This window comes from Notechis scutatus, chromosome 3, assembly GCF_049901735.1.
Source record: "Notechis scutatus isolate UNSWTSFEM ecotype Mainland chromosome 3, rNotScu1.2, whole genome shotgun sequence".
Classification (NCBI taxonomy): domain Eukaryota; kingdom Metazoa; phylum Chordata; class Lepidosauria; order Squamata; family Elapidae; genus Notechis; species Notechis scutatus.
Genome location: NC_142011.1, coordinates 204,815,865 through 204,831,331, shown reverse-complemented (window position 1 = coordinate 204,831,331; position 15,467 = coordinate 204,815,865). Strand labels below are relative to the sequence as shown.

The 15,467-nt window shown below is 45.1% G+C and overlaps 1 protein-coding gene across 1 annotated transcript in view; it reads right to left on the bottom strand.

The window, feature by feature from the left end:
* DENND3 (DENN domain containing 3) overlaps window positions 1-15,467 on the bottom strand; it is a 67,556-nt gene that overhangs the window by 50,094 nt on the left and 1,995 nt on the right. Inside the window, exon 2 of the mRNA XM_087962249.1 lies at window positions 2,145-2,421. Coding sequence (XP_087818375.1) covers window positions 2,145-2,421 — 277 coding nt within the window. The remainder of the gene's footprint in view (window positions 1-2,144; window positions 2,422-15,467) is intronic.

Below are 15,467 nucleotides of genomic sequence, written 5' to 3'. Positions count from 1 at the left end.
TAGCAGGGCTCATAAAAAAACCCATCCCTTTTGAACTATAGGTAGTCCTCAACTTACAATCACCACTGACCCCAATGTTGCTAAGTGAAACAGATACGAAGTGAGTTTTGCCTCATTTTACAACCCCTCTTGCCACAGTCCATCGCTACATAGGTTAAGTGTCAGCCTTGCTGGGTACTTGAGGATTTGCACTGAAAAACCACTGTACGCACAATTAAGGGTTGTAGTAATCAAGGTTTATTTCTTCAGTCACTCTCACAATAGTCCCAAAAGGCAACACCTAATTCCAAGTGGAGCCACTGCCTCTCAGCACTTATTATAGCTGCTTGTCAACCCCACCCGGCTAACCTATATCCGCCTGCTCTTCCAATGCCTCTACTCACGCCTAACCTAGCCCTTCACCTCTAGCTCCTCACCACCCCAGGAACAACGAAACAGTCAACATACACAGTAAAACTGTATATGAAAACACCCCAGCCAACCCTGTAGATATCACAGCGCCTGGAAACCTCTGCGTCCCGCCGATCACTCCAAACGCTGCTAAGCTACAATTGAAACTGCCGCCAAACAGCTGACGCTCTTTCCAGCGTTCCGGAGCAGCTGCGGCTTGGCTTAGTCCATGGGCGACGCCTAGGCAGAAGAGGCGGGCATCGCTTCCCCAGCGAAGGAGGTGCCCTGAGTAAGGAGCAGTCCATGGGCGACACCAGGAGCAAAGAAGCAGGCATCGCTCCCCCCGTTGTCAGAGAACGAAGAGAGAGAGGCAACGAAGGAGGCTTTCTCCAGTGTCGGGCTGCCAAGACTCTGTGAGCCCGACGTTAATAACCCAGTTGTTAAGTGAAACTGATTTCCCCATTGACTGCTTGTCAGGTCACAACTATTTATCTGTCTGTCTGTCTGTCTGTCCATCTATCTAATATATCATTTATCCATCTATCTGCCAACTATCTATAATCTATCTATCTATCTATCTATCTATCTATCTATCTATCTATCTATCTATCTAGAATTAGAATTTTTTTTATTGGCCAAGTGTGATTGGACACACAAGGGATTTGTCTTGGTACAAATGCAAGTGTACATAAAAGAAAAGATACATTTGTCAAGTATCATAAGGTACAACACTTAATAATAGTCATAGGGTACAATAAGCAATCAAATCTATCTATCTATACATCTATCTGCCATCTATCTATGTATCTTTCTGTCTGTCTGTCTGTCTATGTTTGTCCATCCGTCCATCTGTCCTCTCTCAATATTCATTTGCCAATATGCTTCTTCAAATGTCTTGACTATCAGAGGTCATGTTGACAATGACTTGGGATTATATATACAGGTCATCCTCAACTTAAGACCGCAATTGAGCCCAACATTTGTGTTGCTAAGTGAGACATTCATGGAGTGAGTCTTACAACCTTTCTTGCTACAGGTTGTTAAGTGAATCACTGCAATTAAGTCACACGGTGGTTAAGGTAATCTAGCTTCCGTGTGGATTTTGCTCGTCAGAAGGTCGCAAAAGGGGACCGCGTGACCTCGGGACGCTGCAACCGTCATAAATATGAACCAATTGCCACGTGTCTGAACTTTGACCATGGGGATGCTGCAATGGTTGTAAGGGTGAAAAACAGTCGTAAGTCACATTTTTCAGTGCCGTTGTAACTTCGAACAGCTAGGCTGGGGATGGGGGATTGGAGCTGCCCTCCTACTTACCTTTGGACAGTTGTAGCCAGGCCTCACACACCCCGACACCTGCCTTGCCGGCCCATTTCTTCTGCAGCCGGCAAAGCTGGTAAGGCTTTCCTGAAGGCCTCTGTAGCCGATTACAAAGCTCCGGATCGATCCAGAGCTCTGTTATCCACTGCAGAGGCCTTCAGGAAAGCCTTGCCGGCTACATAAGTTCCTGAAGGCCTCTGACAGCGGAAAGGAGGCCGGGGGCGACTCGCGCAAGTGAGGTTAGTCAGTGGATGACATCCCCCGAAAATAAGACCTGGTGCCTTTTTTTGGTGGCCAAAAAAAAAATAAGACAGGGTCTTTTTTCAAGGAAACACGGTAGCTAAAATGCAAAGTCACACAAAATTTTTGGTCACACACTCCTCGGGCCTCTGCAGCAAAGTGATATATAAATCTTAATAAATAAGAGAAATAACCTGGAAAGCAAAGCTGAGGCAGTCCATTCAGGTCGACATCTTTGGGGACAGTGATGTCTTCATCCTCAGGTGTTTTGGGGGCTCCGTTCACAGCTTTTGCCTCCTCCGTCTTAAATTTATCTTTCCTTTTCCGGAAAGAACGGCGTTTGGTTTTATTGAGTGCGTTGCTATTTAGAGGAAGAGCTTGCAAATCTTCCTTGCTGATAAACGGAGGTACAAAAACGGAGAGAACTTCCGGTTCGAGTGGGATGGTTCTCACGTCCTTTTGTTGTGCAAGCTAAAACAAACAAACAAATTAAGATAATTGGGATGGATTTTGCAACGAGCAATATGTTAAATCACCTTCTAATATTGAGCTGCTTTTCCTTGTTCCTGTGAAAGGGGGACAGGCAAGCTGCATACTTCCATGTCCTTTTTTTATAGCTCTCAGCAACCTCCTTCAATATCATCTACGTACAACTACAATTCTCATTTATGTTTGCTTGTTTGTAACTTTCAATCAGGTGAAATGGTGCATCGTAGGGAAAACAAATTTTAAATCAGCATTCCTCAAATATACTAACTTGAGGGATGTGCCCAAAATCCTGGATCCATGACTCCCAAGGGACTGAAATTTGGCAAAGTTGTGGCCACTTCAGTGCTGTTTTGTGGCCACAGTCACAGGTTCGCCAATGATGGCTAAATACTGAAGATACCTTTAGACTGGAAACCAATAAAAGCTACAGTATAGCCCTAATTAGGTATATGACCATTATAATTTAAAGTCCTGTCTATATTATTTAAAACCCTAAACCTATTATTATTTAATTTACTATTAGATTTATAGTCCATTCTTATTCTACAACTCAAGGTGGTGTGTGTAATGTATGTATGTAACGAAGAAGAGGGGGTCAACTTATTTTCCAAAGCACCAAAGGGCAGGAAAAGAAATGATGGTGGAAACTAATCAAGGAGTAAAGCAATCTGGAATTAAGGAGAAACTTCTTTTTTAAAATAAATTTTAATAATTTTCTATTTATTACATTTCTTAGTGCTTAATAAACATCATGTTGTCTGGGTATTTAACTTGCTTAGCGATACAGATTCCATTCTTACTTCCCACCCTTTTTTTCCCAACCATTGGTAAAATAAGTTCCATGTTTGATAATATTCTGTGTCTTCTTTCTGCTTGAATTTCAATGTAAGTCTATCTATTTCTGCACAATCTAATATCTTTCAATAAGGAGAAACTTCTTAACAGTGAGGACAATTAATGAGTAGAACGGCTTATCTTCAGAAGTTGGGGATGCTCCATCACTGATCATTTTTTAAGAAGAGACTGGACAGTCCCTTATCTGAAATGGTATAGGGGGCTGGACTAGAAGACCTCCAAGGTCCCTTCTAGCTCTATTCTATTATAATGTCCTGTCTCCCATTTTCCACACCACATACCCCCAGCTCTGTGAGATGGCTGGGCTGAAAGCAAATGGCTGGCCCAGATTAGGTTTTCATCCATAAGGGAGGACTAGAATTCGCAGCCTCTTGTTTTGAAGTTCAGCACCTTCACCACTACACCAAACCAGCTCTGTGATTCTCCCGACTTTGTAGCCCTCGACCTTCCAAAATTGTAAGTATGGTCCTTGGATATCAAGACTTTGCCCATCAAATTGTAAAACATCCCCAAAATGCATAAAGCAAAGTGTTAATAATTAATATAATCTTTATTTCCAGGAATGCTATAGTATTCCAGATACCAGAGAGAGAAAACATAAACAATACCATACAATTGATGTCATCACAAATCTCATTGTTAATTTGCATGCAAAAAAATTCACTGGCATTTGTAAGAGGGCACCACACCTACAAACTGTTCTCACTTTAGATTGAAACTGGTTTGGTTTACTTAAATCTTAGAAAAAAAGGCTTCATACTCAAAGTTTCTTTTTTTTTAGAAATTTCCTTTTTTTTTTAGAATTTCTTTTTAGAAATCTTCAATAAGAATTTTAAAAATCCTGCTCCCATGTCTTTTCATCAAGTTTTAATTTATTTATTTGAACAAATTAACACTTGTAATTAAAGAGAAAGAGTAAACTGAATATTATAAGGTACGGGAACTATTCTATCAATGGTTAGAGAAAAAAATATGAAAGCTAGATATAATTAATGGATTAGTTAAGAAGGACAATAGATATTTTTCATTGATAGAAATAAATAAGCTAAGTTAAAAGATAAAGAGATAGTGATATTAAGTACATAATAAATCTAGAAAAGAATACTATGTAATGAATATGATTGTAAACATTAACTGTATTGCACAAAATATTTGTAACCAGACGACACGTCGCCAAATGGAAGAAGATACGTTTGTAATAAAAATAAAATAAAAAATTCATGGGGGGGAGGAGTTTTAATTTATTTATTTATAACAAATGAGCAAAATCTTGTAGCCATTGTATTTTCTTCTGAAATTTCATTGTTTACCCTTCATTTGAGTAGTTCTGTATGTGGATGCTGTGTTCACAGACTGACAGCAGTCCTCTCTCTAATCCGCCGCCTGTGCGGGAGCGCCGACTGCTCCCATTGGCTGATGCCGTTTGACAGCCAGCTATAAAAGGAGCTGTCAAACGGCATCAGCTGTCGCCGCCAGCTGACTGCCAGTTAGCCTCAGCAGCCGCGGCGACCCTTTATTCACTAGAATAAAGCCTGTTAACGTTCAGCCTGCGTCTGTCTCTATCTCTACCGCCGCTCTACAACACTGGCGACGAGGGCGGGATGCGATAAGAGACGAAGAGACAACCAGGCAAAGACAGCTGAGCACAGTCACTGTCAAAAAGAGCCGAAGCCGCTAAGAGCTGAATAACGTCACCGCCGCTGACGCTCTCCACGAGCGCGGTTCAAACTCCCAGCTGAGGAGTCTGACGCCTCCTGACAGGAGCAGCTGCGAGCGCTTTTCTAAAAGCGCGAATTTAAAGCTCCCTCAGCTGAGGAGACCAACACCGCCGTTTTCAAGATGGGTACAAACCCGACCTTCCCTCCCTTCCAGCCGACCGGCGAGACGTGGGAGTCGTATATGAACCGGTTCGAATGCTTCCTAAACGCTATCGACCTGACAGAAGCCACTGACCTGAGGAAAAGATCCTATTTTCTGAGTTTCTGTGGGGCTGCAGTTTTTGACACAGCCTCAGCATTAGTATCCCCACGCTCTGTGAAAGCTATTCCCTGGGAGGAGTTGCAGGGAATCCTGTCTAACCACTACTCCCCCAAACCCTCTCAAATAGCTAGGAGACTGGCTTTTAGAAGGAGAGTTCAGGCTGAAGGGGAGACCGTTAGTCAGTATATGGCAGCCTTAAGATCAGCTGCCATACACTGTGGGGGTTTAGGGATTACCTGGAAGACATGCTGCTTGACCAAATTGTAGGAGGGGTTAGAGACCTAAAGCTACAGAGGCGTTTACTAGCAAAAAAGGATTTAACCCTAGCCTTAGCCATTGAAGAAGCTCAGGCTGCTGAACTGTCAGAGCTGTCAGCAGCTGAGATTCAGGGAAACCCCATAAAGCAAGGGAACTCTGCCATTCACTTTGATGAGGTTTCCCTAGAAGAGGAACCGCTTGACGTAAACCGCCTCAGACAACCAAGACCCCCAACCCCCAGAGATGCCAAGGAAAAACACCAACCCAACAGCCAGACAGCAACCCAATTGTCTGAGCTGTGGGGGAGCACATCCCAGGTCAACCTGCAGGTTCAGAAATGTCATCTGCCTAAACTGCCAGAAAAAAAAGGCCACATAGCTAGGGTTTGCCAAGCTGAAAAAACCTTCCCACAAAGACCTCCAGCTGCTTCCTCCTTCCAAAGGCAAGTTGAAGATTGCTATGCCTGTTACCACTCAGACAATACCACCCCTGGGTCTAACAAAATAAGCATTTTTGTCTTTTTAGAAGGTAAACCCTGTCGGATGGAGGTGGACACCGGGTCTGCCCTCTCTATCATCTTGTGGGCCACCCTGAAGAAGCTGCTCCCTACACTCTCCAAGAAGAAGCTGCTCAACTGCCACCTGACTCTTCGAGACTATCAGGGAAAGACCATTCCAGTCCTGGGTAAAGGCAAGTTCCTAATTCAATTCCAGAACTTTAGAGGCCACTTGCCTCTGGTGGTTGTAGATGGCGCCCTTCCCAGCTTGCTTGGGCTAGATTGGTTCTCTGCCCTAGGCCTTAGTGTAACCGGTATTCACTCTGTGGTGAATACTGAGGTAGACACCCTCTTCAGGGACTACGCTGATGTTTTTAGTAATGAGCTGGGATGTTATTCTGGTACCCCTATCTCATTTGATGTAAGCCCACAAGCCACCCCCATTCGTTTAAAACCTCGCAGAGTCCCTTTTGCCATTCGCCCTAAATTGGATTTGGAACTAGATAAGCTAATTAAGCAAGGGGTACTAGAACAAGTAGATTTCGCAAAATGGGAGACCCCCATAGTCACCCCCCTTAAAAAAGATGGCAGCGTGCGAATCTGCGCAGACTATAAAACGTCCCTCAATCGTTTCCTCCAAATTAGTGCATACCCAGTCCCCGTAATCCAACACCTGTTGCACTCCTTTGAGCCAGGTACAATTTTCGCAAAGCTAGATATGTCCCAAGCATATCAGCAGTTTCCTGTAGACCAGTGGTCCCCAACCTTTTTTGTACCAGGGACCAGTTTCACGCAGAAACACTTTTTCAAGAACCGGGGTTTGGGGGAAGGAGTCCGAGTTTGGTGGTTTGCTTGCAGGCGTTTCATTACTTGACTAGATAACATCTGATGTTGTTACCTAGTCGGGTAATAAAACGTCCTGCCAGCAAACCACCAAGTTCAGGGAGCGCCAATGCCTCCTCATTGCAACCCTGAGCGACAGATATTCTCTTCTATTGGGACATTTAAAACGGAGGGTTTCAGCTGCAGATTCAGGAACTGCGCCGGGCTGAGGAGCGCCTTCAAAACTGAGCGCTGGGGCGGCGGCCCACGGCTGTCTCCGCAGCTCAGGACAAGTCCCTGCAGGATGGCTGAGAAGGCCCGCCTCTCGGCCCTCCCTCCCTCAGCCTCATCCCTCAGGTGTCTGCCTCGTTCCTCTCAGTCGCTCTCTCGCTCCTCCACTAGCCCAGGAAGAAACTGCTTCAAAGAAGCCCTGGCAGGGTGGCTTTTCCTGTCAGCGCAGCTCCTCCGAGCGCCCGTTCACCCCCACCCCGCCGCCTGCAGTTCAATCCAGTGCTCCGTTCTGCGTGCCTGCCTGCCTGCCCGTTTCTGGTTGTTTCGGAGCAGCTTTGGCTGAGAAAAAGAGGCTAATAGTTATTATTCTCAGCCGAAGCTGCTCCGAAACAACCAGAAACGAAGGCAGGCAGGCAGGCAGAACGGAGCACTGGATTGAACCTGGATTGATTGGCGGCAGGGTGGGGGTGAACGGACGCTCGGGGAGCTGCGCCGACAGGAAAAGCCACCCTGCCGGCTTCTTTGAAGCAGTTTCTTCCTGGGCTGGTGGAGGAGCAAGAGAGCGACTGAGAGAGGAACGAGGCGGGAGGAAACCGAAGCCACTGAGCCGGAGAGCAGGACAGGCTTTGGTTGCTTCCTCCCTCCCCTTCTTTCATTTGTGTCCTTGATCCCTGATCCCAGCAGCATTCACCGAAGGCGAAGAAAGCCGCCATTTTTATTTTATTTTTATTTTCTTTGTGGCCCAGTGCAAAGTGATCCACGGACCGGGACCGGTCCGCGGACCGGTGGTTGGGGACCCCTGCTGTAGACAATCACACTGCTGACTTACAAACAATAGTTACCCACAGGGGCGCTTTTAGGTGTAAGCGTTTACAATTTGGAGTTAGTGTGGCCCCAGGCATTTTCCAGTCCCTGATGGAAAGGATTCTCCAAGGACTCCCAGGGGTAGTCCCATACTTTGATGACATTTTGGTCTCTGCCACCAACAAAACACAATTATTACTTAGGGTTAGGTCAGTTCTTGACCGTTTTAGGCAGCATGGGTTAAAACTTAAAAAAGACAAGTGCACCATTGCCACTAAGCAAGTGGACTTCCTAGGTTATCGAATTGACGCCTCTGGAATTCATCCTATAGAAACAAAAGTTAGGGCCATCCATGAGGCACCTACTACCTCTAACAAAACGGAACTACAAGCCTTTTTAGGACTTCTGGATTTCTACGCAGCTTTTCTTCCACATAAGGCTTCTATAGCTGAACCTTTGCCTAGACTTCTAGATAAGAAAGCCCCCTGGCACTGGGGGCAAAGAGAAGCCAATGCTTTCCAAGCGGTCAAATCCCTGCTAACCTCAAATACAGTTCTAGTCCAGTTTAACCAACAACTTCCCCTGGTTCTAGCTGCAGACGCTTCCCCCTTTGGCATAGGGGCAGTACTCAGCCATAGGCTGCCAAATGGCTCCGAGGCCCCCATCGCCTTCTTCTCAAGAACATTCTCTGCAGCAGAAAGGAACTATAGTCAAATTGATAAGGAAGCCTTAGCAGCAGTTGCTGCTGTGAAAAAATTCCACTAATTCCTTTATGGTCATTACTTTGAGCTTGTAACAGACCACAAACCACTTTTAGGCCTTTTAGCAGGAGACAAGCAAACCCCACAGGTACTATCCCCGCGGATGACCAGATGGACCCTGTTCCTAGCCGCCTACTCATATAAGCTGGTACATCGCCCGGGGAAGAACCTGTGCCATGCAGATGCCCTCAGCAGGTGCCCCCTGCCAACACCAGTGGAAGACCCCGCACCCATCCACGCCATTTTTTATTGCAACGAACTCAACCTGCCAGTCTCAGCGGAGGATATTGCTGCCCACTCCAGAAGGGACAAGGTAATCTCCCAAGTCCTGGACTGGGTGGGGAGGGGGTGGCCTGAAATTCAGTACACCCCTGAATTCATGCCATTTAAGACCCGCAGGCAAGAGTTATCTTCACTACAGGGCTGCTCACTATGGGGGACAAGAGTGGTCATCCCCACTACACTCCAAGAGCCAATTTTAAAAGCCCTGCACGAAGGCCACCCTGGCATCGTGAGGATGAAGGCTCTGGCCCGCAGCTACGTGTGGTGGCCAGGCCTGGATGCCCGGATCTCCAGCTGGGTAAGCACGTGCCAGCCCTGCCAGGCAACTAGATCAGCACCTCCAACAGCTGTCCCAACCCGATGGGAGGATGCTGGGGCCCCTTGGTCCCGGCTGCATGTTGACCTGGCTGGCCCTGTGCATGGGCGGACCTTTCTGGTCATAGTAGACTCATTCTCTAAATGGATTGATGTGGCCTTGCTTCCCTCCACTACGCTGGCTGTCACGAGAGCCCTGACCAGACTGTGTGTCACGCATGGCCTCCCTGACACCTTGATATCTGATAATGGCCCCCAGTTCACCTCTTCTGAGTTCGGGGTTTTTGCAGCCAACCTGGGCATCAGGCACGCCCTCACAGCCCCTTTTCACCCTGCAAGCAATGGGATGGCTGAGAGGGCTGTTAGATCTGTAAAGGAAGCCTTGGCAAGGTTTGGCCAAGCAGACTGGCACTCCAAACTGTCCACTTACTTGCTCACCCAGCATTCTACTCCATGCACCACCACCAACAAGTCCCCTGCAGAACTATTGATGGGCAGACGCCTCAGGACCACCCTGGACAGGTTGCACCCCCACTATGCCCCTGGCACCCCTTTGGGCTTTGACAGCCATGCCAGGGAATTTACCCTGCAAGACCTGGTTTATGCCAGGAACTATGCAGGGCACCCTCTATGGATGCCAGGGCAAATAGTTTCCATTACAGGACCCAAGTCCTATAGGATCCTCTTGGAGGATGGTCGAGTATGGCGCCGGCACATCGACCAGCTAAGGAGGAGTTGGGAAAGAGCTGCTGTTGACTCCCAGGGACCGCCAGACACACCTGCTGAAGCCTATCTGCCAAATGCCCCAGTCTACCAGCCGCCAGACGTGCCGGTCTACCAGCTGCCTGCTGGTGCCTACCTGCCAGACGCCCCGGTCTACCAACCGCCTGCTGAAGCCGACCAGCCGAGCAAACCGGTCTACCCAGCAGTTGCGAATGGTTCCCCACCTGACGACCTGGTCTACCCGCCAAATCCCGAGCCGTCCCCGCAGCGAGCCAGTCGGAGGGACCTACCTGGTCAGCAGCTGGATACTCAGACAAGGGCTCCTGAAGGCCGATGAGGATCTCCAAGCGACTCCCTGAGAGCAAGGGACCTCTTGCCTGCCGGCAAGCCCCTTGGACTACGGCGATCTGGCCGTGAGCGAAGGTGGCCTACCCGGCTGCAGGACTACGCATGCTCCTGGCCAGGGGAAAGGAGTGCTGTGTTCACAGACTGACAGCAGTCCTCTCTCTAGTCCGCCGCCTGCTCCCATTGGCTGATGCCGTTTGACAGCCAGCTATAAAAGGAGCTGTCAAACGGCATCAGCTGTCACCGCCAGCTGACTGCCAGTTAGCCTCGGCAGCTGTGGCGACCCTTTATTCACCAGAATAAAGCCTGTTAACATTCAGCCTGTGTCTGTCTCTATCTCTACCGCCGCTCTACAACAGTGGACATTTTAATATCAAAGGTTTTGAAATGTTATTACAGCTCATCTTTTATTTTACAAAGATTTTGTTTATCTCTTATGAGATGGTCTTATCCCCGCAAGGAATGCCTGAAACCTCAAATCTCAATGCTCTATAACCAAGAGCGAATATTCTAGGAATGATTTCAATTTGGTTCGCTCTCTTTTGTTAACTGCCAGAATGGATGCAAGCCCCATCCCTTTTACCACCAGGAATTAAGAGTTGAACATCATTACCTGGAAGATAAACGGTGGCCACAGAGAATACATTACTACCCCAAACAGGAGATGGAGCCAGGGTGTGACAATCCAGAAGAGTTCTGGGTGAGTTACTTCAGGCCTCCAGCTTCACAATCTATAAAAGAACTTGCAGAAGTGTCCAACTATGGAAACTTTAAGACTTTGGGACTTTCCCCCAGCGTGGTTGGCTGGAGAATTCTGGGAGCTAAAGTTCAAAACTCTAAAAGATGCTAAGGTTGGACACCCCCCGCTCTATAGGATCAGCCATTATTTCGACTGAACTCTGTAATGTACAATCACACAACATTAAATACAACACACTGTGATACACATGTGCACCAGAGGCGATGACCGGTTCTGGAGAACTGGTAGGGGAAATTTTGAATAGTTTGGAGAACCGGCAAATCCCACCTCTGACTGGCCCCGCCCCCATCTATTCTCTGCCTCCTGAGTCCCAGCTGACTGGCTGGGTCTTCTTTCGTTGCCCTGCACAGGAGAACGGAGCTGGAAAGCAGGTTAGTTGGATGGGGAGGGAACGGGGATTTTGCAGTAACCTTCCCTTGCCACGTCCACCAAACCACACCATACCCATCAAGCCATGCCCACAGAACCGGTAGTAAAAAAATTTGAATCCCACCGCTGGTGTGCACATGTATGCATGCACAAGGGGAACCTAATTAAGACTTGTTTCCAGAAATTTATGCTTTCTCCTGTTCCCATGTTTCAGAAAACCGTGGCCTATATAATGTGTTTTTAAAGGCTCAACTGTTTAACGTTCGTAATAACTTATGAACTAGCTAAACAAAAGTAATCTGCTCACAGATGAGGGGAAAAATGAAAGAATGTTTTTTTAAAAAGGCAGGATGAATAATAGTACCCTTGGAAAATTTTTTCTGCTGTTTTTCCTCATTAGTTAGTTGGAAATCGTTCCATGAACCCTTATGAGTCAGCCTGGATGACAGAAAGAGAAAAAAAGATTGTGCCATCGCATTACAACATACGTTGTACTGTCCACAGAGCCAGAAGGAAATAAATCATTTAAATCTGACCAAAAGAGCATACTTTATATACTGTGCGATGTGTGGCACTCTCTCAGCCTTGGTCCATAGCGTCAGACTGATCCCACCTCGCATACTACAAAATTACAGTGGGTGTGAGAGGAACCTGGCCCGCTATTTTCACTTTACCAAAAGTCCTCGACGTACGACCACAACCGTGCCCAACATTTCCGTTGCTAAATGAGACAGTCGTTAAATGAGTTTTGCCCCGTGGTACGACCTTTCTACGGCCACATGTTTGAACGAATCGCGGCAGTTCAGTTAGTAAGAGGGTTGTTTAAGTGAATCTTCCCCACTGATGGTGCTTGTCAGAAGGATTGCCAAAAGGTAAATCACATGACACTGCAACCGTCATAAATACGAATCAGTTGTGAAAGCAGCTGGATTTTGATCATGCGACCATGGGGAAATGCTACAATGGTCGCGTGAAAAATGGTCGTAAGTCGGTTTTTTCAGTCCCGTTGTAACGTCGAACAGTCACTAAGCGAATGGTTGTAAGTAGAGAACTAACAACACAAATCTAGTTAGAACTTCCTTCTACTTATTGGGCTATTTATCTTCTAATAGTAATCACAGTGCTCTAATCTGCTGTTTTTGTATTAGATAAAATACGTTGCATGAAAATTATGCATGCTATTCTTGAACCTACACAGTTAAGTAAGAAATAAAATAACTAGGAGAGTAAGTTCAAAATATTTTTCCTGGCTCATTCAGGTCCCACAAATCCCACAAACTCAAAGGAATATTAACACTTGTGAAGCCCAAAAATAAAGCAACATCTCTATGTGTCAATATAGGCATTAGGCAAAATCATATTTAATCATCCACTTCAAAAGTACAACTTTGGTTAATACCAGAACGGCTTAGCATCAATTATGATAGCAGTTGACAGAATAATCTGTCAGCTGAGAATTAAACAAGTAGCAGCATCATTCTGTATTTTCTTAAACTAGAAAAACAAATGTTATAAAGCAGGGAAATGAGCAACCCTATTGATATATAAACTGCAGCCAATTAAAGAAAAATAAAACTGGCTCAGTTACATCCTGTTTCTTTTACTGAGGTTTGCAAATGGGAAGATACATTTCGTCCCACCCTTATTACAACATGCATGTTTCATGCAAAACAGACAGAAACACTATTCTCCATTAGGAACATTTGTGCAAACTAAGAATTGCACAGAAATGCAACAATAGTACGTCAGCCTTCTATGTACTAACTAGAGATACTTAATATTTTCTAAACTGAAGTAAGATATTTTTGGCCAAAGTCTTATGGGGCAATTTGAAAGGGGGCCAGAATAAATGTTAAATGTAATTTTTTTTAATTTCTTAAATGTGACAATGATAATGGGATTCCTTGATCATGGATGTAAAAATGTCCTTTTTCAGGCACTTTTGGAAACCTCTAAGATTGCATTCAAAGGTTTCTGATGCCATCGGCCTGGTGAGGCTTCAGATCAGATTTGACCTAAAATTAGCAAACTATCATCAACAAACTTAGTACATGAAAAATTTGAAGTCTCCTATATCATTGCAACGAAGAGAAAAATGTGAAATGGGGCTGGGAGCCCCAAGTCAACTTCTTCCCCAACTTCAGATAGTAAAGAGATGCTCTCAAGGAACCCAATATTTTGACATGCAAAAACTAGGAAGAGGTAGAAGCTATAAATAATCATTGGGAGGATTGTGGTGGAAAAAAGGTGGAAAAAAGTAGCCAACCACAGTCTGAATGTCTATGAAGATTCTCAGATATCCAGGTCATGGTTTGTCCTTTATTCTTAACACTGGTACACCACTGGGTTGCTTGTTGAGTCCCTTACTCTATACTCTTTATGTGCATGACTACATTTCCACTCATGCCAGAAATGATGATGATGATTATTAGTGTTGTACCTTATGATCCTTGACGAATGTATCTTTTCTTTTATGTACACTGAGAGCATTTGCACCAAGACAAATTCCTTGTGTATCCAATCACACTTGGCCAATAAAGAATTCTATTCTATTCTATTCTATTCTATTCTATTCTATTCTATTCTATTCTATTCTATTCTATTCTAAATTCTATTCTATTCTTATTAAATTTCCAGATTATACAACAGTGGTGGGAGTGAATCTATCGAGATGAGGTGGACCGGTTGCTTTCGTGATGTGGAGATAATAACTTGGTCCTCAACACCAATAAGACCAAGGAGCTTATAGTGGACTATAGAAGGAACAGATGAGACATCCAGCTCTTGCTTATCGGTGGGGACTGAGTGGAGCAAGTGGCCAGTCTTAAGTTTTCTGGGTGTTACCATAAAAGAGGACCTGACCTGGGGTGTCCACATTGCAGCCCTGGTCAAAAGGGCCCAGCAGAGATTATACTACCTGAGACTTCTCAGAAAACAACAACTGAATGAAAAACTGCTGGTGACCTTCTACCGCTGCACCATAGAGAGTATCTTAACTTACTGCACCTGTGTATGGTTTGCCAGTTGTACAGTGGCAGATGGGACAGCGCTCCAGAGGGTTAACGTCATTGCCCAGAGGATCATTGGTTGCCCTCTCCCCTCTTTGGAAGAGCTTTATAGCTCCCGCTGCCTTAAGAAAGTTCAAAACATTCTCAAAGATCCATCTCATCCTGGCAGCCTTTTTTTGAACTATTACCATCTGGCAGACGGTACAGGATAATAAAACAAGGACAAATAGGCTGAAAAACAGCTTCTATCCCAAAGCAATAACTTACATTGAATTCTACTGTATAGTGCAATATTAATGCATTAGCAGAGGTTTTCAATTCTGTGTATAGAATGTAAAGGATGTGTGTTTGTATTTTATTTTTATAGTTATAATGTACACTGAAGAAGGCATTTAATTTCGTTGCACGAGGTGCAATGACAATAAAGGAAAGGAAAGTAAAGTAAAGGAAAGGAAAGGTGCTTTTCAAGAGGCAACTGGATAACTGGAACCAGAAAGTCCGGTAGCCTCTTGAAAAAGCACTTTGGGGACAACTGGAGTCTGACAACAGTAATTTTAAAAGCCCAACAACAATACGATTGTGGCTTACAGAGGTGGCTGGTAGACCAAGAAAGTTGCGTACTTGATTCCTAATTTTATCAAATTCCTGTTCATTTTAATGTTGTTGACATTTTTGCATTTTACAGTGCCATTGTAACTTTGAATGGTCACTAAATGAACTGTTGTAAGTTGAGGACTACCTATAGTGAGATGAGTAGCGAATAAGCTTAATAAATAAATGGCTTAAAAACAAATAATCTCAGAAGCATGGGTTCCCAGTTTTATCGAATAACTAATGTTAATGTTTTTAATATGTTTGCCGTTGTATAACCTTGTTTTTCTCGTTTTGTAAGCTGCCCAGTCGCTTTGATAGCAAGGTGGGAGGCATATCCATGTAATCAATGTTGGATAAATAGCAAATAACCTCTGTACCAGAGGTGTACTTGATTCTCAGTTTTATCCAATCCCTCTTCATGTTCA